At 39.2% G+C, this 23,703-nt stretch overlaps 1 protein-coding gene across 1 annotated transcript; it reads right to left on the bottom strand.

Annotated features, from left to right (window-relative positions):
- Nucleotides 1-15,445: 15,445 nt before the first annotated feature.
- Nucleotides 15,446-23,042, bottom strand: RTCA (RNA 3'-terminal phosphate cyclase). The gene is made up of 11 exons (XM_085068192.1): nucleotides 22,790-23,042; nucleotides 22,584-22,684; nucleotides 21,646-21,789; nucleotides 20,829-20,952; nucleotides 20,282-20,340; nucleotides 19,629-19,770; nucleotides 18,429-18,553; nucleotides 18,238-18,296; nucleotides 17,568-17,662; nucleotides 16,396-16,500; nucleotides 15,446-16,036 (listed from the first exon to the last, which is right to left on the bottom strand). The coding sequence occupies exons 1-11, from the start codon at nucleotides 22,832-22,834 to the stop codon at nucleotides 15,938-15,940; spliced, it is 1,098 nt and encodes a 365-aa protein (XP_084924318.1). The 5' UTR covers nucleotides 22,835-23,042; the 3' UTR covers nucleotides 15,446-15,937.
- Between the last annotated feature and the right edge of the window lie 661 nt (nucleotides 23,043-23,703).

Below are 23,703 nucleotides of genomic sequence, written 5' to 3'. Positions count from 1 at the left end.
TGTTGCAAGTACGTGGTACCCACCAGGTACAAAAGCAGGGAATCTCATGTCTGTCACTCTGCCCTTCTGCCCTTCTGCCCTGTTGCTGCTGAAGTACACGGAATGGCCAAATGTGTGTCTGTGAGATACAGGGGTGGGAAGTTCCCCTTGCTTAGTATGTCCTTGGTTCCTCTAAGTGCTTCTGCTGTGTTTAAGATTTGTTGCAAATTAAACCATGGGAAACAGTTTTTTTGACAGGTTGAAAATTTACCCTTACAAGGGTATCTTTTGCTTTTTGCAATGTGAAGAAATTGGGACACTTGAATCTAAAGATCTATTTTTTTAAAAGGGAAATGTATATACTTTATAAACAGATGTGGTAGAGAGTCTGGGACTCTGTGCTTATGTGACTTAAAGTAGGACAACAATTGCTTTCTTTTTCTTTTTTTTTAATTGCGGTAATAAACATCCATAATATCCGTAAATATGGATAATAAATATCCATATGTGCTAAAAGAGCCAGAAAGGAGCATATGAGGAAAGTAATTAATTAATTACACTTGCCTTTAATCCTCTTTGCTGTGTGTAATTGTAAAAAGCAAAATGTTCTGTCCTAATGCTGCTGATTTTTTCTCTTAAATATTTCTCTTTTCCTTTGAATGAGAGGCAGATATGGGACATCTGCTCTCAACAGCTGAAAGAAGTGGTGGCATAGATGTTCCAACACAGATGTCATGTCTTGAACACTCCCACATATTTCCAACTGTTATATTTCATGTTGTTCTTTCATATTTGTTGGGGGTTCAGAGACTTTCAGTGATGGGGACTGTCAGCTTTAACAGTGATGTGACTTTGAGACACTGCTACCAGTTGTACACAGGGCCTCTTTGCTAGTCAAACCTGGTAGATTAAACTAGCTTTTTACATTCCCAGGCACTTGGTGTACAGGGCAGAAAAGAGCACTAGATCCTTAGCACTGCTGCTAAGATGCAGCTGAATAGAGAACTTCAGAACATGGGGCTGTGGTATTTACTTGACTTTCAACTAATGGACTTAAGCAACAAAATCTTATCACAAAAGGTGCATTCATTTGCTTGCTTCAATATCAGGAATACATATAAAATGGAGTTAAAACACAACTGCATTCAGTTTTTTAAATTACATTGCAAATATGTCTTCTACTGTTTCTATCGATTTCCTGTTCAACCAAAATCAACTATTTTGTGTATTTACATCCAAGCATTGTAACAGTAGAGTTATACAAGACAGCAAGATTCTCCACTATTGAATAATCATTCAGGCACTCGTATCTGAAAACCATACAGAAATAAATATTTTAGTGAGATAATTTAGGGTTTGTAGATAAGCTCTGGGGAAAAGGAAAGAAAATTTCCTTCATACAAACAAAGTACAAGTCCAGTGCCACATTGTTGTTGAAGCTTTTGTTCTAGTTCATAGTCACAATGGTCTTGGTGCTGATAACAGAGCAGGGATGGAGCAGATAGCAAGGTTTTGTTTGTATTGATTAATGGTCACTTCTTTGAAGAAATTGTTACAGTGTTGGCATGTCACAATATTACAATGTTGGCAACTCTTTCCAAATTGTCCGAGGGGAAGTTAAAACCAAGAACGTGGCAGAATCAGGCTCTGTTGCTTTGTCAGACAGCCAAAAAATTGGTATATCTGTAGAAGCAGATAAAGAAATGAGTACAATACAGGAGAATGTATTTCCACATGTAAAGGTAAGTTCCTAGTATGAAATTCTGTGTTCAAAATATAATTGTACTGACATATCCCATTTATTTTATTGTATGTATAAACTTGTCCGAACTTAATTCTTCTTTCTCTTGTTCCCTGTTTAGTAGTGTCTGTGGTAGCAAGCAGTAGAAGAACACACTTTACCAGTAGCCTGCATGTGTGATCATTCCTGTTTTCTTTCCTGTGTCTAGCTCACTGTTAATGCAATAAAATGAGAATGTATAAACCTCCAATATTTGCACTTCTTCAGGCCTGAAAATCAACTTTATAAAAGCTGTTGTGCTTTTTATTAGCAAAGTCCTCTTCCTGCAAAAATGACAGTCAGGTGAGTAGATGTGAATTATGTTCAAGGCACCTGTTTAGCCTTGGGCTTGATTCAACAAGGAAGAGCTGATAAATTCTGTGTGAGATTAGTGCTGAATCACCCACAAGGTTTCTGCAGTCTTTTATGGATGCAAATGCATAATTTTGCAATGAGACTAAATTAAGTAGGTAACAAGATACTTGTAGAAAGACTCAGTGAAAAGGAAATTATGTTCGTTGTGATGTAGAGCATAAGAATGACCATGCTGTGTCAAGCCAAGGTTTTTAACCAGCACCAGGTAAAATTGAATAGATAAAAAAAAAATTCTATAAAAGCAACAAGCATGGTAATGTGCTCTCTAAATGCATTTCCAACCTCCAGCATTTTTGAAGCTCAGGAGTTTCCTGAGTCAGAGTTTTCTTCACTGCATTTAGTAACTTGCAAGGGGTTTGTTTTCTGTTCATTTTGTCACTTGAAATTATGTAAATTCATAGCATGCACAACACCCTTGTTTGCTGGAGATTAAGTATTGCTTTGCTGATTTTGATATCTTATGGTGGCACATTTGGGAGCTTTTGAAATTTCTGTCTTACACTGTTTTGGTTTGTGGTCTTTTCAAAATGGAAGAAAGTGGGAGTAAATTTGAGCCATCTTTCAACACTGAGCTATCTAGATTTCTAGATAGTGCCTGGGACACAAGAGAATGTAGTGTGAAGAACTCTGCACAGCATTACCACAAACTGTCAACAGCAGGAGAGCGGGATTTGGCAGTGATCCCACAACCTAGCTGGGGAGCTGAATGTTGAAGACCTATTAAGGAGTAATTCTGCATACAATTTATATTGCCAGTTACTGTATTTAACACCATACAGGTGAGTAATCAATTACTTTCACATTTGAAGAACTCTCACTTAGATATTTAATATTCAAATACAACAAAACAGAGGATGGCTGTGACAGGTTCAGGACTAGCAGGAGCAAGATCATCCACCACACCTGCTCTTGTTCATTGCAAACAAAATGAAAACCTTCCCAATCCTTTCCACAAAAACCCTGGGAAAATTTTTGAGGTAGGTTACTTGGATTATAGGAGAGACTAATGTTTTTGATATGTAGAAATCTGGACCAGAGAGTGTTAAAGAATTGCTGATGTATTGTTAAATGTCCTACACCTATTTTAGTAAGAGTAATAATAAAACATGGTAAAGACTATAAAACAGATAAGAGAGAAATATTGGGAATCTTACTCAACTGGTAGAACATTTTTAAGAACTTAGAGAATTTTATAAAAGATTGTTTACATAGGTATTGTTTCCAATGTAAATGACAAAAACTTAATTTCAAGGTAGCGTTTTGTATGATTTATCAAAATGAATATGTGAAACAATAGACCAATAGCATGAAGCACAGATGAAACAAGAGCTTCTTTTGTGGGAGCCTCTGAAGAGTGTGTAATCAGAGCTCAAGTCTATGACACTTGAAAAGAAAAACTGTCAGTTCTGAGCCACAAGATTAACATCCCTGCCTGTACTTAAAAGATGAATACCTCTTTTCAGTTATCTTTTCTGCAGTGGAACTGTCAAGAACAGACATCTTGAAAGCATGTTTTTGAGTGTCTTAAAAGAGCCATCCTTGGGATGGAAAGAGACAGAAGTCTGCAGTCCAAAGGAATGTAGTACAGTGCACCTTCTAGGTCACCCTGAGATTATGGAAATTATACAAAGAAGCTCCTTAAATTTCATTTAATATGCTTGGCCAGTCTGATTCTTTATAATTTTATTTCCTAACATTCAAGAGGTCACAATTAGATTGAATTAAAAGCATGACTTTTTAAAAAATGCAGTGATGGCAGGTTTAAAAAACAAAGTATGAGAAATTTTGTGGTGAATGCAGGCCTACTTTTCCACTCTATTTAATCTGTTTTGCAATTTGAAATTTGTAAGCTGCAGATAAGTCTAAATACTGTTGCTAGGTAAAAAAATGCATCTTAGAAGGGAAAAGTGTATTTCTGGACTGATTGAAGCCTTTCAAATATTCCTCCAGTCATCAGGGGTTAGAGAGAGCACAGAGCCAGGCCCTTCTCAGAGGTGTACAGTAAAAATACAAGGGGATATAGTCAAAAGATGTGATAAGGGAAGTTCCAGTCATACATGAGCAACAAATACATGGTGAGGGTGGTTCAGCAGTTGGAACAGGACCTCAGCAGCTCTTGGACCTCTGCCCTTTGGGTTTTTGTACTTCAGCTGGAAAAGACCATGATCAATCTAATCTAACTGTAAAGTTTGCCTTGCTTTCAGTGAAACACTGGGCTTGATGGTCTCCTGTGATCATCCTTGCCTAAATTTTTATGTAACTATGCATGACAGAGGCTTCCATGAGACAGCAATGTTTGCTTTATAAGGAACAATGTAATTACCATACATGATCAAATGAAAAACATTCAGTCACTGGTCTTTGGCAATAAGCAGCAACCAAAGTTGCCCAGGAGGATGTAAGAAACATCCCTGAAGAAGGATTTAGGACCAGCTGCTTCTATGGTATTAAGGGCATTTTTCCCCATCCAATATATATTGCCTAAATGCAAGCATAAGAGTCAGAATATCTTCCACATCAATGGTATAGGCATACATCTGAAAGTCCAGTCATTTCATAACTCCTTTGAACATGCAGTCCCAATTACTTCCTGTGGAAAAGAGTTGCACTGTTTAATTAGAGACACTGTGAAAAGTATTTCCTTTGACTGGTTTAAAATACTTCTCCTTTTTGTCCTCTTGTGTCTGAATAATGTGTCACCCTCTCTAAAACTTCTAGTGCAATGTTTCCTTTCACAAGCAGTGATCAGTGTGGTACTTTCTATTCCAAAGGAAGTTCCATCATTTGCTTGCCTTAAAGGAGCTGTAATTGGATTATTCTGCATCTCATTCCTTGCAGCTTGTAATATTTTTTGAATATTGCTGTCTTAAGCTGACATGGGCTGGTTAATAGCCATAGTTTCTAATCCAAATCACTCATAGTAAACCAAAACCAGAGACTGCTCCTTACAGAAAACGAATTTCTCATCCACCCCTCCCTTTTTTTTTCTTTTCTTCTGGGCTAATTTTTGACTGTATCAGGTCCTGAATTGTTGCAGAATCTTGCACTTATTTAGGCTAGTGCAACCAAGATAGAGGTGATGAACATCAACATGAGGACAGAGCCATCTCTCCCACTCTTGCATCAATTGAAAATGTCTGTGAGAGCAATTACCCTGCTGGATGACCTTTTATTAACAGTAAAGGTACACTCAGCAGAGACTTCTACTGCATCAGAACAGTGATATTTAATTGCCTACTTATTAATAACTTCACCTAAATGGTCACTGTTCAAGATATCACACGGAAAAAAATTTCCTGTAGGAAGTGGCTGCTCTCTGGAGCTCTTTGATATTTATAAAGCCTGACCTGGATTTTCCAACTAAGTTGGCTGAAAAATATCTTCCTTTTCCCAGAACAGTTTCACTGTATTTGATAGCCACATGCAGGACTTCCTCTAGAGTATCCTTGATTGAAAATCATATGCAAGTAAATCTTTATTCCCAGAAAGAGTTTAAGAAGTTGCCTTTGCAGTCTTTTAATGTGAAGATCTGTACTGTAGAGATGAGACCTCTCAGAGACCACACAGGATAGAGAATTCAGCCCTTATAAAAGATGTGATGATGGACTATATCTCTCCTAACATTGCCCTGCAGTGCTTTGCAGTGACATCCCTGCCCAGCCTATTGCAAACAACATTTAGGATCAGCCATCCATAAATCACCGATATCATCAATAGCCTATGAAAATTTAGATTTGCTCACTATGAAAAGTGCTAAGAAGCTTTGATGTAGGGCAAGGTCAGAATATTCTGGTTTTAATGAATAAACATTGAGTAAAAGAGAAGTTTTCACTTCTTGTTCAGTGTTAGTTACAGAAAGCACCTCTTCTCCTTTCCTGTTTGAAAATTCTCGCTTGTACATCCGCTCTGGCTTACAGTCTTATGACCATATCAGTCACAGCCCATGAACTCCCTGTGTGACTGATGTAACACCTCTTCAGTGTCCCTCACCTCAGCAGCTGCATTAGCCAAAAGTCCAGCTAGGTGAAACAAAAGGAGACCAGGACAAACCCAGGGCTGTGGGCTGCATCATGGTGGTTCAGTGTCCACTGCCCCGGCACAAAGCCTGGAGTCTGGAAGCAGAAATTTTTCCTAGGCAACCCAGGGGGCAGATACAGTGCTGTAGGTGACTGTGTGCTCTGAGTTGCTTTTGGTAGTTTTGCTGTACAAGCAATACATATTGGTTTGTCAGCATTGTTTTAAAACAGCAAGTTGGTTAAGAATACATTTTGTTTCTATTGTCTTGTATGATCACTCACTTGCTCAACAACAAAAAATACCAAAACACCCAAAACTCTGTGTCAAAATCTAAGAGTCAAGAACATAAATCTGCAAATAGCTGCTGTTTGTCTTCCTACTCTCTTCTCATAAAGAAATTGCTGAGGAAATAATTTTCTCGTGATAATTTAGAGTCAGCTGCTTTACACACATATCTGTGTAACAGCAAAATTCATGTCAACCAACAGCAGTGCCTTTTTAGAGGAGCATAACTACAGTGTCATCTGCCAGCCATCCTTGCAGCTATTTAATCCCCTGACCTAAATTTGGGTGCTTGTCACTGCCACCAACACTACTACTATTTGCTTCTAAGATTAAAGGGGTTAATATTGTGTCTCTCTGCATGCAGTTGTAAAGCTGTGCCAAAATAGGTTTTACTCTGTTTATTACTTCTTCTGAGGCAGGAGAGTGTTCTTCCTCATATGGTGGTAATTTGAGTAGATAAAGCATATGCAGAAGTAAAATGCTGGGAAAGAGACTATTCTAAAATCTGATCACATTTTCTTTAATCTTTTGTTTCTGGCCTTTTCATGGATATTGCATATCTTGTTTAAACTGAAGGTCAGCCTTGCATTTATGTGAGAAAAACCAGTCTTGTTCTTTTCCTGGATGAAGTTGGGAAACCTCAGGAATCTTATGCAAGTAATTTTGTGAAATTTCCATCCCAGCTTCTCAGCAGTTTAGATGCAGTCTTAGTCACACTCTGAAGAATATTCTGTCACCTTAACGAGGAGTACTAAAAGAAAAACATTCTTTCAAAGATGTCTGTTGTCAGTGGGTCAATAACCTATTTTGCTTAGGACTGAAAGGTAATTGCAAGCCCTCACAAATCCCCATGTGTGCAGTGGGGATCCATTTTTGTTAGAATGGTATTTGACTGACTTTATTTTTTAGCTTACTTGAGCCAGAACTCCCAGATAATCCATGCTGCCTACACATTAAATCTCACTTTGTCTGAGCTGGGTGAGCCAAGAACTTGCCAGGAGGAGTGACTCAGACATGGGGATAGCCAGGTTCCCATGAAAGTCTATCCCTCCAGGCTCTGTGGGTGCAGCTGGCTCCAGGAACTTGACCATAAACATAGGCTCAGCTACAGTATTATATGCATGAGCTTAATTTGCCTCAGTTTCATGTGGTTTAAATGACAAATTGTTTGATTCAAAAAACCCCAACACAGCTCTGTAGGAGGGTGTATCTCTCCTCTATTTATGCAGAAAAAACGTGAATCCCATATTCCAACATTCTTTCTGTTTCGTAAGATGTCACAAACCACCATTTGTGCAGCTGTTTCTGCAGGCAGAGGCTGGTGCTGCATTCAGAGGAACTGAGCCTCTGCTCATTTACACTGTAGGAGGGGCTTACAGAGATGTCCTTGAATGCTTTCTGCATCTCCAGTTGTGGTGTTCAGGAAGTGAAGTGGTTTTACAAGGACCAAGGTTAGCTGGAGCCAGACTGTACTTCTAATTCTGTAGTTTAACAATATTTTGCTATTGTAATACTTCTCTAAGTAGATGTCAATGTGAGAGGAGGGGGGAAAAGGGAAATGTAAAGTTGGAGAGAAGGTGAGAAATGCACATAAAGCAGGAAAGAAATGAACTTGAAAGCAGAACATAGAAAATAAATATAGAAGCAGAAAAGGAAATTGAAAAAAAAAAGAAGTAAAAAAGACAATTAAAAAAATTTATTCTATTTGTCATAAGTACTTGGCTCAATTGCAACTGAGTCTGCAAGATGGAGAAACTGATAGTCTGGAGTGCAGGAAATAGGCATTGCTCTCTTCTTCACAGGCTGCAACCAGTGATACAAACAGAGTCAACAGTGATTGGGGAGAAAGAAAGAGAGAGAGAAAAAGAAAGAAAGTGAAAGAGAGAGAGAGAAAAGAAGAGAGAAAGAAAGGGAGAAAGAAAGGAAGAAAGCAAGAACCTTAGATAAATAGGGTAATTTAAACTTGCTAAGTGTCAGAAATTGTGTAATATGTCATGAGATCCTATGGAAAATAGTGCACTTTTTGCTGAGGTTTTGACTTTTTTCTGCTGAATTTTGGCCTTATTTCTCTTATCCATGCTACACATCTAGGGGAGTAGTGGCTCTTGGAAACAGCCTGCTGATGATTTGCTGGAAAGTTGAATTTCATGCAGTCATATGTGGGAGAAAAAACTTTAAGGAAAAATGGTTAGATTGTGGTGGCTGGCTCTGAGACAGTGGGAGCCTTGGTTTGTGCCCCCAGGCTCCCTGTGCAGCCCATGAGGAGTGGAGCAGGGAACCATCCAAACCCTTGGTGGTTGCTGCTGAGACCTCAGTGCTATGTGGTAAAGTCCAAAACTCAATTCTTCCTGCAGGAATGCCATTCCTTGCATTTGTAATCTTGTATTACAAGGGATCAACTGCTTTTTCATCAGAAAGCCACAGAAGTCAGAACAAGAGGTGGTAGGGTTTCTTTCTTTTCACCATATGTGCATTAAAGCATCTCCCAGGAAGTAAGAGATCCAGGTGTTAACTTCTTCCTCTGCCAGAATGGATTTAACTACCTTTCCCCCAAATTGCAACAGTCACTAGCTGTCCAATTTGCTGTGGGAAAGAGGCTCTCCTTTTTTCCTGCATGATAATCGGGGTGACTGGGGTGTTCATGTGGAAGAAAGTTCCATTGTTTCGGGATCATTAAATAATTATCAGATAAAACACCTAAATTCTGTCTAAATTTGGGTTTGGGTTTGACTCTTGATTGAATGGCAAAGCATTTGAATTGTACTTATTTTACAGACCACATATTAAATAATAAACAGGATACAGGAATCTGGCTTGCAGTCAGAGGACATAAATCTTGCCCTGGAGGTCACCATCCTAAAAGACGGAAGCAAACAAATCTATCAAAAAGCAGAGTTTAAAACTTTTTGTGCTGACTGACCAAAGTATGGTAAAAGGAAGTGAGTTCAACATCACATTGACCTTTTCTCTGTGAAGGTGGCTGTCATTGATTCAGTTACCTTAATTTCTTACTGCAGGTATAAAGGGTTAATATGTAAAGTATTTTTATTTAGTATGTGGCTTTTGTACTATCTTAATCCATTCTAGATAGTGTATTTCATTGTTATTAATAAAATCTGTCTTCAGCTGTCCAGGGTTTACAACTGATTATTAAAAAAAAAAAAAATGAAGGCAAGAAAAATATGTCCTCAATTTCAGAGGAACTGAGCACACTGCAACAATTGTAAACTGCAGTGGGAGTACAAGGAACCACTTCTGGAAACAAGACTTCATACAGGTATGTAAATATTCTCAACTTTACGTGGGAGCAGGCCCTGTCTTATTGAAAGTTATAAACTTCTAAACCAGTTGTTTTTCTCTAGTAGTTCACCAAGTTTGAAAATTTTGTTCCAGGTGTAATCACTAAGATGAAAGAAATCAGCATACTGAATATTTCCATCAAATAGCTGCATAGGTCTTTTCCTTGACCTTCAGCAAAATCATCAGCTTAGACAGATTTTTTTGTTGTTGTTCTTTGAAAGAATTCCTTTTCAGAATTGAAAAACAGATAAAGAATAAGTACAGAATTAAGAGTTATTTTCAAAGGCTTTTGAGAACAGAGACTTCTACATTTTGGAATGGAAAGAGGAAAAAACCCCAGTAGTGGTAATATTAAGAATGTTTCAGCTGAGAACTCAATAGCTGTAGCAAAATCAGTGTTAAAACTGAGGAGCTGAAGTTCAAAGCCCAGAGCTATGATGTGGGGAGTAATAAAAAGATGAAAGGCTTGAATAGATAGAAGGCCCAAGATCTGCTGGTCTGTATAAAATGTAATTAATTTTTAAGTCCTATTTTGAGTTCATACAGTTCAGCTTAACTCACAGAGTCTTCCTTTACAGTTTTACATCTGATAATTTGATTATGAAAATGAACTCTCCCACAGAGCAGAGAATGCTAGCAATCCTGTTCTGATAAGAGATATTTATACAGCAGCACCAAATCACTTAAACATAAGGGGGCCATGTGCTTATCCTCATTTCTGATGATGACTCCACTGTAGCTATCTAAGATTTGTCAGCACGTGTTGATATTCCCTGTTCAGTCAGGGCCAGTGCTTTCTAATGCTGCTTCAGAGCAACAGCTTTGACTTACTTGGATATTCTGTGAATTTAATTGCTGGGAATTGAGACTCTTCCTTTATGCCTTCTTCTTACCATAGATAGGTGCTGATAGAAGACCTAACTTTCAACCTATCCTTGATCAGGGAGAAAGGAAAAATCTAAGGAATCTTGAGAAACGGAGCAGGGGAAGAAAGGACTAACTTTTGTAAAAAGCAATATAATTGGTAAGTTTCCATAGCTTAAAGCTATATTGAGTGAGCATAAAACATTTGCTGTAAAATATTCCGTAGCAAGCCATTACAGCAAAGTAGGATTCAAAATCATAATTGTCAATGGAAAATTTGGGGGAGATGGTAGAATAAAAGTGATAGAAATTATGTTTAGACTCACTGTTTGCTCTCCCCTCCTTTCTTTGCCAAATTATATGACCTAACAATCTTTTTAATTTATGCCTATAGCCCAAATTCCATCTTTAGTTACACTTCAGTAAAAATGTTACTGAAGCCTGACTTTATTCTGATGCTACAAACATTAATAGCTGAGAAAACATATGATCTACTAGAGCATTTCTTGATTACAGGAGTTGTATGAACTTCATGTCAGCTGCCCTTGTATAAACTAGTAGAGTACAGTGCACGTAAAACTCTGTTTATAGAGAGGTTTCCCTATGAAAAAAAATCATTCAGGCCTTTCACAAATTGTCTTTTTATACAGGAATCATTTACTGATAATGGAAGTCTCAAGTAGCTAGAAAAATACCTCTGGAAGGAGAGAAAGAAAAATTATTCTAGATGTTTTCTGAGCCAATATTTGTTCTTTATATGGATCTTGGAAAATTTGTATGGTGTGGAAGGAAATTTGTCCAAAATTTAATCCTAAAATAGTTCTATGTGAAGAAAAAGATTCAGTTATTACTTGAAAGTGTGATTTTCAGATAAGAGTTCCTTGTTTTAGCAGATGTCCTATTATTATGGGATCCCAAATACTTTGGATTTGGAAAGCATTGCACAGAAATCCTCCTGGGCAGAGGCGAGGCAGCTGGGTGGACAAAACCTCAAAGTCACATAGCTTGTAGTGTGACCTTCTCCACATGTGTACTCCACAAGAGCTTTTAAGTGCACTTATCAGTAGGATTCCTAAGCCTTGAAATTAGGTCTTCAAGGCAATAGAAAATCTGGGATTAAAAGAAAAATTCTGGTTTTGCCTAAGTTTTAACAGGACTGTGCTCTTACTCATTTTACCTGTGTTTACTGACCTCTCTGCAGTCAAATATTAGGGAAGCAGTTTTCAGCTGACCTATCTTACTTGATTATTAGATATTGATCTTACCTCCTATTCTCTTCAATCACCAACAGTTTTGATGTCTGTGTTTGCAGTCACTTCTTTTGAATTCAAGATGTAGCTCTAATTCTAAAAAAAATTCTTCATTGTTCCCATTCTAAAGAATTTGTGTTGGCATTTTTTTCCTTCATGCACCCTTGTTTGGTGTAATGTTTTATTTAACCTGTGGTTGATTTCAGCATTGTCAGTTATAGATAATCTGTGCTGGAATATTTTAGAGAATTCTTCTGTGCTATGTTTGGATGATCATTAGTTGCCAGATAGGGATTTCAGGATCATAGGATAAGGTGGGAAGGGACCACAGGAGGCCTCTGGTCAAAACTGCTGCACAATGCAGGGTGAGCCATGAGCTCAAGCTGGGTCAGTCAGGGCTTTGGCCAGCCTGAGCCTCTCACTTCTGTTTCTCACCCTCTGCCATGCACCATGGGCCTGACTCCATCTCCTCCATCACCTCTGTGCAGGCACTGGCCATTTGCTGGTAGGTGTCCCAATCCATCCCCTCCCCAGGCTGAGAGAGTCCCCTTCCCTCAGCCTCTGCTCACAGAGCTCCAGCCCCAGACCAGCTTCACCACTGGTGTCCTCCTTGTATGGAGGGACCCAAAACTGGATGCAGTAGTCTCAACCTGGGTTAGAAAACAGTAAATGTGTTACTAACATTTTAGTGACCAGAGCGAGATGCCTGGGCTCAGAAGAGGAACAGTCACCAGTTGATCTAAGGGCATGAGAAGAGAAAAGGTTCAAAAATATCTGTTTTGAGAGTAAGAGAGTTCAGTGAGAACCAGAGTGCAGTATTTCCTGGAAAACTTTTTGTAACTGGCTGCATATAATGCCCTTATAATTTGTCTTGCAACTCCAGTCTCCACATCTCAGTGCAGTGCCTCTGATCATTGCATTCATCCAAACACAATTCTCTCTCATGCAAGTACACTAGAGACACAGAGTTTGAGAGGATTTATCCCCTTTCCTTGGTACACAGAACTTCTGAGTCATTGCCACTGCTTGTTTGAGCAGCACTAAATGTAAGCATCTTAGTTGTATCTATACACCCACACTGAAGTTTTTATATAAGATTCAAATGTGCCTGATTAACATAAGAAAACCCTGTGCATATTTGTAGAGCAGGTGCAAGCAATGTCTCATCTCTTCCTGAACAAAAGGTTAATACATTCTCACAAGTGATTTAATCCAACCTTATAGTCAAAATTTATATGATTGTAAGTGAATAAAAACTAAAGTTAAAAAGCTTCAAGTAATGCACAGTAAATATCAGTTAACAGTCAGAAAGGGCAGGACGTTAAAAAAAAAGTTACACCTCTAACTGCCAACAACTAATTTGCACACACTGCATTAATTTTAATAATTAATTATGCTGTCAAATTTAAGCCTTAGTACATGCAGCACATGCAATGTAGGAGTGTGATGTAACAAGGTCTGCAACTTGCATTTTGACTTGCAGATTTACAATCAAGTGAATTGAAAGTAAATGTAAACCCGGAGAATTTAAGTTTTATGATGCGGAACCCCATTGAAAAGGGAAAGTAGGAACTTGGTAGAATATGAATGATACCAGTAGTCCCAAATTAATTTTATAGTTTTTATTGCCCCAGCTAAAATTTGTTCAAGTATATTTGTAATTAATTATTATATCTAGCAAAATAAGAGGAATTACGATAAATATTTTCTGGTAAGAAGTTACCCTGAGGTGACAGAATGTGAATTGGGCCTGGATAACAAAATTCTGTGTATGTGTATATGTATGTGTATAGCAGGGACTAACAATTATTGGGGGAGTTTAATCTTACTGAGGAGTAAAACCTCTTGTAGATGACTCCCATCTAAAGATTTTCTAATTCCTGAGGAGAAAAATGTCACATGTAAAGCCTTGCCAAATCAGTTCCTGGCTCCACCAATCCAGGAAGCACTGCAGGGATGGCATTAAGGGACAGCCTAATGACAAAGGTGAGCAACGAAGGGGCAGCTCTCCTGCCTCTCCTCTGCCCAGTGCTGGCCCCTAGGTCAGGTCACAAGGAGTGAGGGCTGGGTGCATGAATGGACCTGAAAAGAAGCCACCAAGGACTGCCCCTTATTAATGACCAGCTGCTCTTTGTAAAAGATTTGTGGAGCTCAGGGAGGTGCAGCAAGGGTTGCCAGGGCTGCTGAGCTGCTCTTTATTGTACATTTACCAAGAAGAGATTTTGTTTCTGGTAACCTGGGCTTTGTTAATCTTTGTTAAATATGTTGGCTGAGCATTTACATGCTTTTCTATGTCTCTTTAGCAGACAAAAATTGCACTTCAGTTTTTTGGTGGGATTTTTTTGTTCAACTGAATTTTGTTTCATTTTGTGATTTTTTCTTAAAACATTTTCTTTTTTAAATTTTCATTGGTAAAAAATGTGCACATTTAAAAACCAAGTCAAGTATACTAATTTTTTGAATAATGGAAATGGGTAAAGATCCATTCAAATGTGGTTCATAAGAGCTTGTTTTCTTTAGCACAGACAGAAAGTTCTTTGGGATTTCAAGCTGGTTTTTTTTAAAATACATTCAGAATTCTTTAAAAATGAAACATTGAAAATCGTTAGCAGCACAGCCTAGTAACTCAGAGAGGTGCTTTTCAAAGGATGTGAAGTGTCTGCATCCCATTCAGTGGGTGTCTATTGCCCCCTTCAGACTATTCCCAGTACTAGAGAAAAATAATTAGTTGGAAATTATTAGCATTCCTTTGCACTAAGGGAAAAAACCCAAGAAGAAAGATACTGTGAAGTAGATACTTGGTGAACATTTTTGGATAGTAGCAAAGGATTTTCTTGGTATTAGAAAAGCACAGTAATGCAATAATCCTAATTAGTATGGCAAAAATACCTCAATTTACATCTTTAGCAGTTAGATTCAGTAGTCAAAACTGAGGAGAAATTATCTTAGAGTAATGGTTGCAGGATGGGCTGTGGAGACTTGGAAATCAATTCAACCTTCCAGAGTGCATTTATATAGTTTTGGTTAAGTGATTCCAACTCTGTGATTCAGGTCTTCATATGCAAAACAAACCATGCCCTGTTTCTCCTTCTACTTCAGAAACAGTTTTCATAAAATGGTGAAGGCCAGCCTAGTAGAAGGTCTTGCTTACTTAACTCCCAGGTGAGGGATTTTATATGTCTATAAAAGCTGTGTGTATATGCAGTGCTCCATATCCATACACATAGATATCTATGTTTATATATGTGTGTTCAAAAGCACCCCAATCTCAGCTGAAATGAAGTACTCCCTCCACAAAGAACAAACCACCATCCCACTGAAAACGGAGCCTCAGTTAGTATGCTAAGTGACAAGGACAGCTGTAGCTAGAAAATAAAATCATATAATGAAGTTAATACTTGGTGTCTGTGGTACATTATTTTAGCTTGTCTGAGAAGGCTTTTTAAAATAGATGAAAAAAGATTTAGAAGATTATTTTATGTATTGAGTCTTCTTTCTGTCTGGAGAAAAAGAAACTATGCTGCTGAAAAGTTATTTTGTATCCATTTTTCCCAAGCACCACCTGCTGAGATAACAACACATGTAAATACCAGCCTTTTACAGCGTGATACTGCTTTATTATTTAAGCAAATGGCTAAGGAAGGACAGCAATACAGATTAGATGGTGCATTTCATTCCATGTACCTCATAACATAGAGGCTTCCAAAGAATAAAACTTACATTTTTTAAAAGGGAAAGAAATACCAAACTAAAATAGTTATTTTCTACTAAGGTAAAGTTGAGCTTTCAAAGCTTCTAACTGAAGCTCTCACATACATACAATATATTCTATTTGCTGTCCTGTTGCTACTCATTTTGCTGCTAATAGTAAAAAAAAAGTTTTCTTTTTTCACATGACAGATTCTCACCATACAAAGGAAAAGCTGCTTAACACCAGCCTTCAAGTTAAATCACTCTGGTGTGACAGAAGGTTTCTCCTCTTCAGGCAGACTATACGTCCATTGAAGTGTAGTGCAATACATCACTGAGGTATGCTGAGTGCTGTTTTTGGCAGCTTGCGGCCTTTTTGAAATTTGTTTTTTTAATCCTATAAATTTGGGTTTATCATCCCCATTCCTTGGCACTCAATGATGTAGGTATCATTACTGGGATCTTCCTCTTCTGATTTTGTCACAGTAAATTTGGCCTAAAAGAGGATTAGAAATATATCACTGATGAAGTTATCACATACAGCAGTTTAAATATTCAATATCAGATGTCAAATGATCATATTGCCGTGTGTTTAGGCATATTACAGCTTTGACAGATTTAATTTAAAAAACCCATTTAAATAAAGATGGTAATAGCATCTAGCCATTCTCAAAGCCTTTACCTCTAGACTATGCTCATTTATACAGGAAAACTCCCATGTAAATATTACAGCAATTGTTTTATCAATGCGTGTCCTCCAGCATCAAGTACAGCTCACACTACCTGAAGAACTCTACATTGCCAAGTTACTGGAAGACGACTGAAAGGTAAAACTTCCTGAACTTTTGGACTCACCTTTGTTAGCTGCTCTGCAAAGTGTATAGCTGTTTGAGTATGAAGTGTAATTGGTCCACTTTTCACTCTAGACACTCCCTTTGCTAGTGCCATAAAAATGATCAGCTGAAAGGGAGGGAAAGGTAATTAAGTAATTTTTCAGATTCTAAGAACTTAATGTTTAAAAGAAACCAAACCAAAACATGCAAAATGTCTGTAGATATAAAAATATGGTCTTCCAAGTTTCATAAAAGTTCATGAAACTGAGTTTTAAGAGTGATCCAAGGCTCCAGAACTTTGGAGATTACTACTGTAATGCCTGTTACAGAAGGGCTACTTTTCCACAGTGGAGTTTGCCCCTGAATTCCTGTTACTACACTTAACTTTGCTCTCCCCCAGTGCATTGCCCCAAAATTCCCAAAAGTCATGTCAGACTCCAGGTTAGTAGATTACCTATACGGAGAGAAACTCAGGAAGAGTACTTTAATTCTAACACTTCATGATCATATATTCACCAGACAGACACCTAAAAACCTTTGATTTGACTTACAAACATCACTGTGACAAGAATACTGTAAAGTGTGATATAGCTCTGTGCAGTTCCCATACACAGTGACTCTGGCTGTGGCTTGTTCCCACCAATTGTACTTGCATGCTTTGAAAAAAGTAGGATGAGTCCAAGACCTATATACTTATACTACATAACACTGTGTGCCCAGGTTTTTACAGCTAAGAGGTAATGTCATCCTAGCTAAACCAGCCCAAGATTCTTATCAGGCTAAGATAAGGCAGTGGACAGCCTTCACTCTCAGCTGAAGTTAGGTGAGTAAGAAAATGGCAGCATGCCCTAGGTATTCTCTAATACCTTCCCTCAGTATCATTCCCTATATGTAAGCAGGGAGCTATTTTCACTGTACAACACGGAATGCCAAACAGAAGCAAATTCCTGTCACTTTATTCCATACTTACTGAGTGTCAGAGAAGAGGAAAATCTGAGGGTGTTGGTGCAAAGCTAAGAGCATTTCTGGTTCTTAAGAACTTCATGTAATTTGCTAATCCTGATGCTATGACTAGACATCTCTAAGACTTCTAACAAACATCTTGTTCCTTCCCTCTTCAGATCTATATTGTTTACAAGTAACGCATGCATGCTCTTGCTACTTCAACTTCACGTAAACATACAGGAACCTTACTTGGTCTTGCAGAGAATCATCCACAGTTCCACCATGTTTAAGATTCTTAAGCAGCATCTCAGCTGCTTCAATGCCAACCTTGTCAGAATTCTTTCCTAACAGAGAATTTAGAAAGCTGAAAATTACTATTTAAAATTTTAAAAGTACAAAAGAAAAAAAAAATAACCAAGAAATTACCAACTTTTTAAATGTTATTTTCACGCTCCTGCCTCAAATGTCCGCTTAACAAAACCCTTCCCATCTTATGCTGATACATAGTTAATACTTCCTAAGCAGTAGAAAGAAAGTAGCCTCACATAGTCAGAAAAACATTTGATTCAAATAATTTGAAACCAACATCACTTCTATTCATTTTAATCTAGATTCATTCTTGAGGAAAAACTTCACAGGTAAACAACAAAGTCTATGTTTCTAAAGTTCAGAAATATTTTCAGTAATTCTCCAGTGATCCTTAATATTCCATTCTGATAAGAGGTAAAGTTAACAGTTTTGTAATTTTTGTAAATTTCCACTTTTAAATCTGCTAATTTCTGCTGTCCTTTATTACTAAACAACATCCATTTAAAAATGCAACACTCAAAGAGTCAGATCTTTAAACAGACGATATTTCAGATTCCTATTTGTTATTAGTATATTCAGTTAAGTCTCAAAGAATTCATGGAATTCTTACCTCTCTTGCCAAGTGATGACCCAGCTAACAAACAACCCGTTGAGGTCTCTGCAACAATGCTAAACAGAAAAATATAATTAAAATGAAAATCAAAATCATTCATATTACAGTTCATTTATCAGATACGTAACCAAAATCTAGCTAATCAACCAGAAAGATCAGAGGTAACAGAAAGCTTGGACTCATCTTACATTATTCCACTTCCAGTCCCAACAGCTTGATCATCAGGTTCTCTGACAGGCTGAATGTTAATGTAAAGATCTCTGATTTCTTTTCTGATGCATCTCACTGCTGCTGCTGACATGTCTTTTGCCAGCTAACAAGATAACACATAAACACAGTAATTAAGTTATGTAACTATAACAATACTTTTTCCTCGTAAGTCTAATTATTACAACTAATTCCTGAATAGAGAGGCTATTTTATTAACTAGAAAAACAAAGATTGTTATAAAACCCCTGCAAGCAAGAACTGGGCATGTTTTCTGAAAATTTTTCTATAAAATCAAGGTAATATTCATACTGTACAAATGACAATTATAGAAATGTATGTTGAAACTTCAATATCAACAGAAATGCAAGAACTTCATTCACAGAGAAAAAGACTTGACTTTAGTCTTATCTCATAACATTAGATTCTAAATAAAACCCACCCCACAATTATTATGTACAGAATATATTCTGTAAGAGATAATACATAAAATAACAATTTTAAATCACAGGCAAGTGGGGACATATGAAGCTTATCCCATTCTTCTGATCTAATAATAGCTACATTCAGAGGTTTGGAGATTTTTAAACCAAAACCAGCAGTCTATAGCTCAATAACTTAGTTTCTCCTTTTCCTTCCACTACTAATTCCTAGCCTGGATGTGAGTAGGAACCTTAAGGAGATCTCACCACTCAGGAAAAGAAGAATAGAAAGAAGGCCATATAGAGGAGCAGATTTCTCTCCTTTTTATTTTTGGCTAAACCTACCTTTAACTTGCTCCAATACCCTTAGAAATGGTTGAAAAACTTGTTGTAGTCTGACCTCTACTTATTACAGTGCCCACAAATCTATGAAAAGGGCCACATGAATATGAAAAATACATAAATCACATATAAGATACCCCTCAATATATGCTAAAGACTTTTGAATGTCCCATGAAGGATATTGAGGATACTGTTCTCATTTCCTGTTTTAGCCTCACACTGCTGTGCAATGGATGTATTTTAGGTATGTCCAACATAATATTCTACAGCCTGAATAATTGAAACCATTTAATAATGTTGTTTAGCTTGTACAAGACTAGAGAATACAGGAGCTGTAGAGTAATGTTAAGCAGATTACATGCAATTTTATATAGCTATATAAAGTTGGATACTACCAAAGCCATTATCAGCACTTACTTTGATAGGCAGTGCTCCAGCAACAAATGCTCTTCCATATATCTTTGTCACTGTGCCACGTTCTGTTAAGTTTATTGGGCTCAGCTCTTTGACTGGAGACATCTGGACTACAACTTCACCACCTCCCTGAGGATAGTAGCCCCTATTTAGAAACAGTAATCAGATATAATTAAATGCAATGACCACAAGGAAACCAGGAAAAGGGCCAGAAGGCTCTTCATATATTTCATTATACATTTTTATGTTCCCTGTTACTGCACAAATTTTCTTGATGTGTGCCCTAGAAACCCTTATAATGGAATTAGGCTCTCTAACAGTAATCCTTTGTAATGCACATCTTATTAACTACCTAACACCAACCTAACTGACACCTTGGGAAAAGCTCAGTAATGCTTGTTCAGTATGTGCTTCCCTCAGAGGGAGCCAACAGGAAACATTATATAGCAGCTGTAGACTCAGCAACGAAAAAAAGACAGGAAAGAATCATATCTCATTTATCATATGGTGACAGCACACACAGGGGCAGCTAATGCAGATTAGTTCATGTATTATAAATTCATCCCTCAGTTTGATTGAGAGCACCTTGTGTGTGCCCCTGTGCTCACACATGGGTTCAGTAAGGCCTGGCCCTGCTGCACAGCTCCACAACTCACCTCCTTTTTATGTCACAATTAAATGTGAAATTGAACTTCTCAATTATTGGCTTGAAAACCTGAAAAACAAACACATAAAAAACACAGCATGAATTTATTTTGCATTGATAATTTCTCACTATTTTATGCAATCTTCCAAAAGAAAAAAAAAATAAAAAGCACAACACAAAAAAATCAGTTATATTACAAAAGATAGCCAGGCTCATCCATACAGCTTGTTTGACATTCCTCATATTTCATTCTCCATGTCACTTTGTGTAAAAGGATTTTCTTATAGAAAAAGCAAAAGTAATTCACAGCATTTCTAGAATAAAAAATATATTTTAAGTTAAATTTTCTGCTGTAATTAAAAGCAAAGAGACTATTTACTGTTTCAGGAAATCCCATGAAACACTGATTGCTCTCTACACTCAGTACACAAATAGTGTTCTATTCCCATGCCTAATTCCATAATCACAAATAGACTTGCAGCAAGAGCAACAGAACAGCAGTTACATTGCATACATATTCATGGAAGATGCACCAAGCCAAAGGAATTTCTCCCTACCATGACTGTGTAGTCTATCTGAGGAGCCATCTCCGCATTAGTCCCACCTTTTAAATGAAGCTCTGATGGGGAAGCAGCAAACAGCACACAGGGCATTGCTACCTGCATCAGGAGACACACACTCCTAAAAGCAATCACAAGATACTCAAATGTCATACACTCATATTCCATAGAATTCCATGGAATCATTATAGAGAAAAGGCAAATGACTATCCAGAGCATTTACATTTGTATTTTATTTTTAAAATTATCCATAAATGTACTACTATTACAAAATAAGAATCTAAAACTTCATGTCCTTAGCAAGCCTGAATATGAAAGTTTTCATTTAACAATAATTGCATCTTTAATAGTTGTTTGCAATAAAAGGTATGTATTTTAGTATGCTGATGGGACCATGAAACCTGTGGGTTTAGGTAACAGAAAAGGCTTCAGCAGCAGTAACATTTTAAAATGTATTCAATAATAAGACAATTACAAAAGCTACAAAACTGCTTAGAAGCTGGTCAACATAAGAGAATTCAGGGGCAAAGAAAATATGCATTTAAATACAAGATTCCCCTATCGCTGAATCTCTCTACATTTCACAGAGAGAAAAAAGCTTCCAAAATAAGTTTTGCAAAAGTAAAAGTTTTTTTGGTGAAACAAAACTGTTATCTCACAGGGATTTCAAACATAATTTTGAATTATAAAAACAGTAATTGCCACAGAACTGAAGATAAATGTGGGTTTTCCCCCAGTCTACTGAGAGAGTTTCAGTTAGCACAATGTCTCCTGCCGTAATTTTAGTTATCAGGAGCTGTGTACAAAGACATACCCTGCTGTTTTTGTATCTGCTATGTGGGTTCCACCTTTGATCTTCCCAGGAGTGAAGGTTATTTCTGTTGAGCCAATTTCTCCACCATTCAGCTTCCCATCACACAGATCTCGAACAATCTCCAATCCAGACAGATGCTGAGGCCTTGGAGTGACAATATAAAGTTAAAGACACATGCAAGTAAACTAGATACTCCTGTTAAATTAAAAGAACCAATAAACACCAACTAAGAAAAACTACAATTGGAAATTTCAGATCAGACAAGGATCAGAAATTCACTCTGGTTGCTACAGTACTTCTCCTGATTTCACAGGAGCCAAAGCTTCAGCTCTCAGGCCATTCTGGAATATGCAGGATTCTGGTATCTTTTCCACTAGAATGGTCCAGACAGATAGATGAGATGCAGGAGCAGTTGCTTGTCCTAATGTGATAAATACTTGGACAGAAATGCTATGGCAGTGCTGGCTGAGCCAGAACAGATTGCAGTGCGACAAGAGAGTTAACAGGTTTGCTATGTGTCTGCCCTGCTGAGTTTGTGTTTCCATTTATTAGGGTAATTTAAACAGGATGATTTAAATAGGAAATACACTAACTGTTTTTAACACTGTACGCCCGGTTAGCCATGTTTTGCCCAGGCATTACATATCTGTGTTCCGTGTTTCCAACCGTGTGCTCCGCTTAGCACCTCTGCAAGCATTTCCCAGGCGGCGGGGCCGGGAGCTGCGCTGAGGGCACCGGCAAGGAACCGAGCCCGGTTCGTTCCCCCGCGCTCACTCCCTGTGAGACACAAGCGGGATTTCCGGGTAAAAAGGCTCTTTTAAAGCAATGGAAACACGCATGTTTCAGACGAGAGCAGCCGAGGCCTTGCGCGGCCGTGGCCCGGCCCGGGAGGGCCCCACAGGCCGTAAGTGACCCAGGGCCGCCCGGGAGGGTCTCACCTGAGGCCGGGCTGGCTCCGCCCGGCGCGGATCCGGCGCACCCTCACCGGCAGCCCCAGCAGGCAGCTCAGCGCCGTGGACACCCGCAGGATCTGCCCGCCCTGCCGGAGAAACGGCGCTCGTCAGGCGCTACGGCACTTCCCGCCCACCCCGCCGGCCCTCACCGCTGCCCCGGGCCAGGTAAGCCGCAGCCCGCTGGCTCTCACCCCCTCCATGATCCCTCCGTCTATCTCCACTCTGTCTCCGTCCATAGCTGGCGGCGCGCGGTGTCTCTCGCAGAGGCCGCGTCGATAAGACCCCGGCGGGGCCCTAAATACGGCGAGCCCTCGGCGAAGCAGCCCCGGGACCGGCAGAGCTTTCGGGCGGAGGCACACTCGGGATGCGGCGGTGCCGGTGTCCCCCGGGATGCTCCAGGGCGGGCGGTGGTGCCGGGCAGGCGCAGAGCAGAGGCTCCTCCCCGCCCGCCCGCCGGGGGTTGGCCGGGGCGGCTCCGCCGCGGGGAGGAGCAGCCGGCGGGGGCCGCTCCCTAGTCCCCGCGGTACTGACCGCGTCCCGGCATCCCGCAGCAGGCGATGCCTTTCCCTGTCCTGAGGGCCGGGGCGGTGACAGCGGCACCTGGGATGTCAGCGCCGTGCGCGCAGCGCTGCCGCCGGAGAAGAGCAGCCGGACTGCTGCCCTCCCGTTACAAGGGAGTTTTCCTCAGGATCACAGAATGAATTAGGTTGGAAAAGACCCCTGAGATTATCGAGTCCACCCTAAAAGGGAACACCACCATGTCAACCAGACTATGGCGCTAAGTACCACGTCCAGTCTTTCCTTAAACACCTCCAGGGTTGGTAACTCCACCACCTCCCTGAGCACCCCATTCCAGTGCCTAATCACCCTATCTGTGAAGCGGTTCTTCCTAATGCTCAACGTAAACCTCCCCTGGCACATCCTATGTCCTGTCCCTCGTCAACTGGGAGAAGAGGTCCACCCCCACGTGGCTACAACCTCCTTCCAGGTAGAACCACAAACACGGGGCGTGTTGGTCTGGCAGGCGCGCTCGGGACTTTATTTCACTCGTATCGGTAATGGCCGGGCCCTTGGCGCTGCCCTTCCCGCTACTCCGGCCGGGGCA

The sequence above is a fragment of the Lichenostomus cassidix genome, chromosome 8 (assembly GCF_008360975.1).
Source record: "Lichenostomus cassidix isolate B80296 chromosome 8, HeHo_3.0, whole genome shotgun sequence".
NCBI classification, from domain to species: Eukaryota; Metazoa; Chordata; class Aves; order Passeriformes; family Meliphagidae; genus Lichenostomus; species Lichenostomus cassidix.
This window is presented reverse-complemented; position numbering and strand designations above follow the sequence as displayed.

What these genes read in the sequence shown, in the direction of transcription:
- RTCA (XM_085068192.1), bottom strand. Translation starts at nt 22,834, where the DNA reads ATGGACGGAGACAGAGTGGAGATAGACGGAGGGATCATGGAGGGG. An exon ending in AGATAGACTACACAGTCATG is followed by an intron (nt 20,341 to 20,828) that starts GTAGGGAGAAAT and finishes TTTGTTTTTCAG; the next exon opens with GTTTTCAAGCCAATAATTGA. An exon ending in ATGATTCTCTGCAAGACCAA is followed by an intron (nt 16,501 to 17,567) that starts GTAAGGTTCCTG and finishes CCTCCCTTTCAG; the next exon opens with CTGATCATTTTTATGGCACT.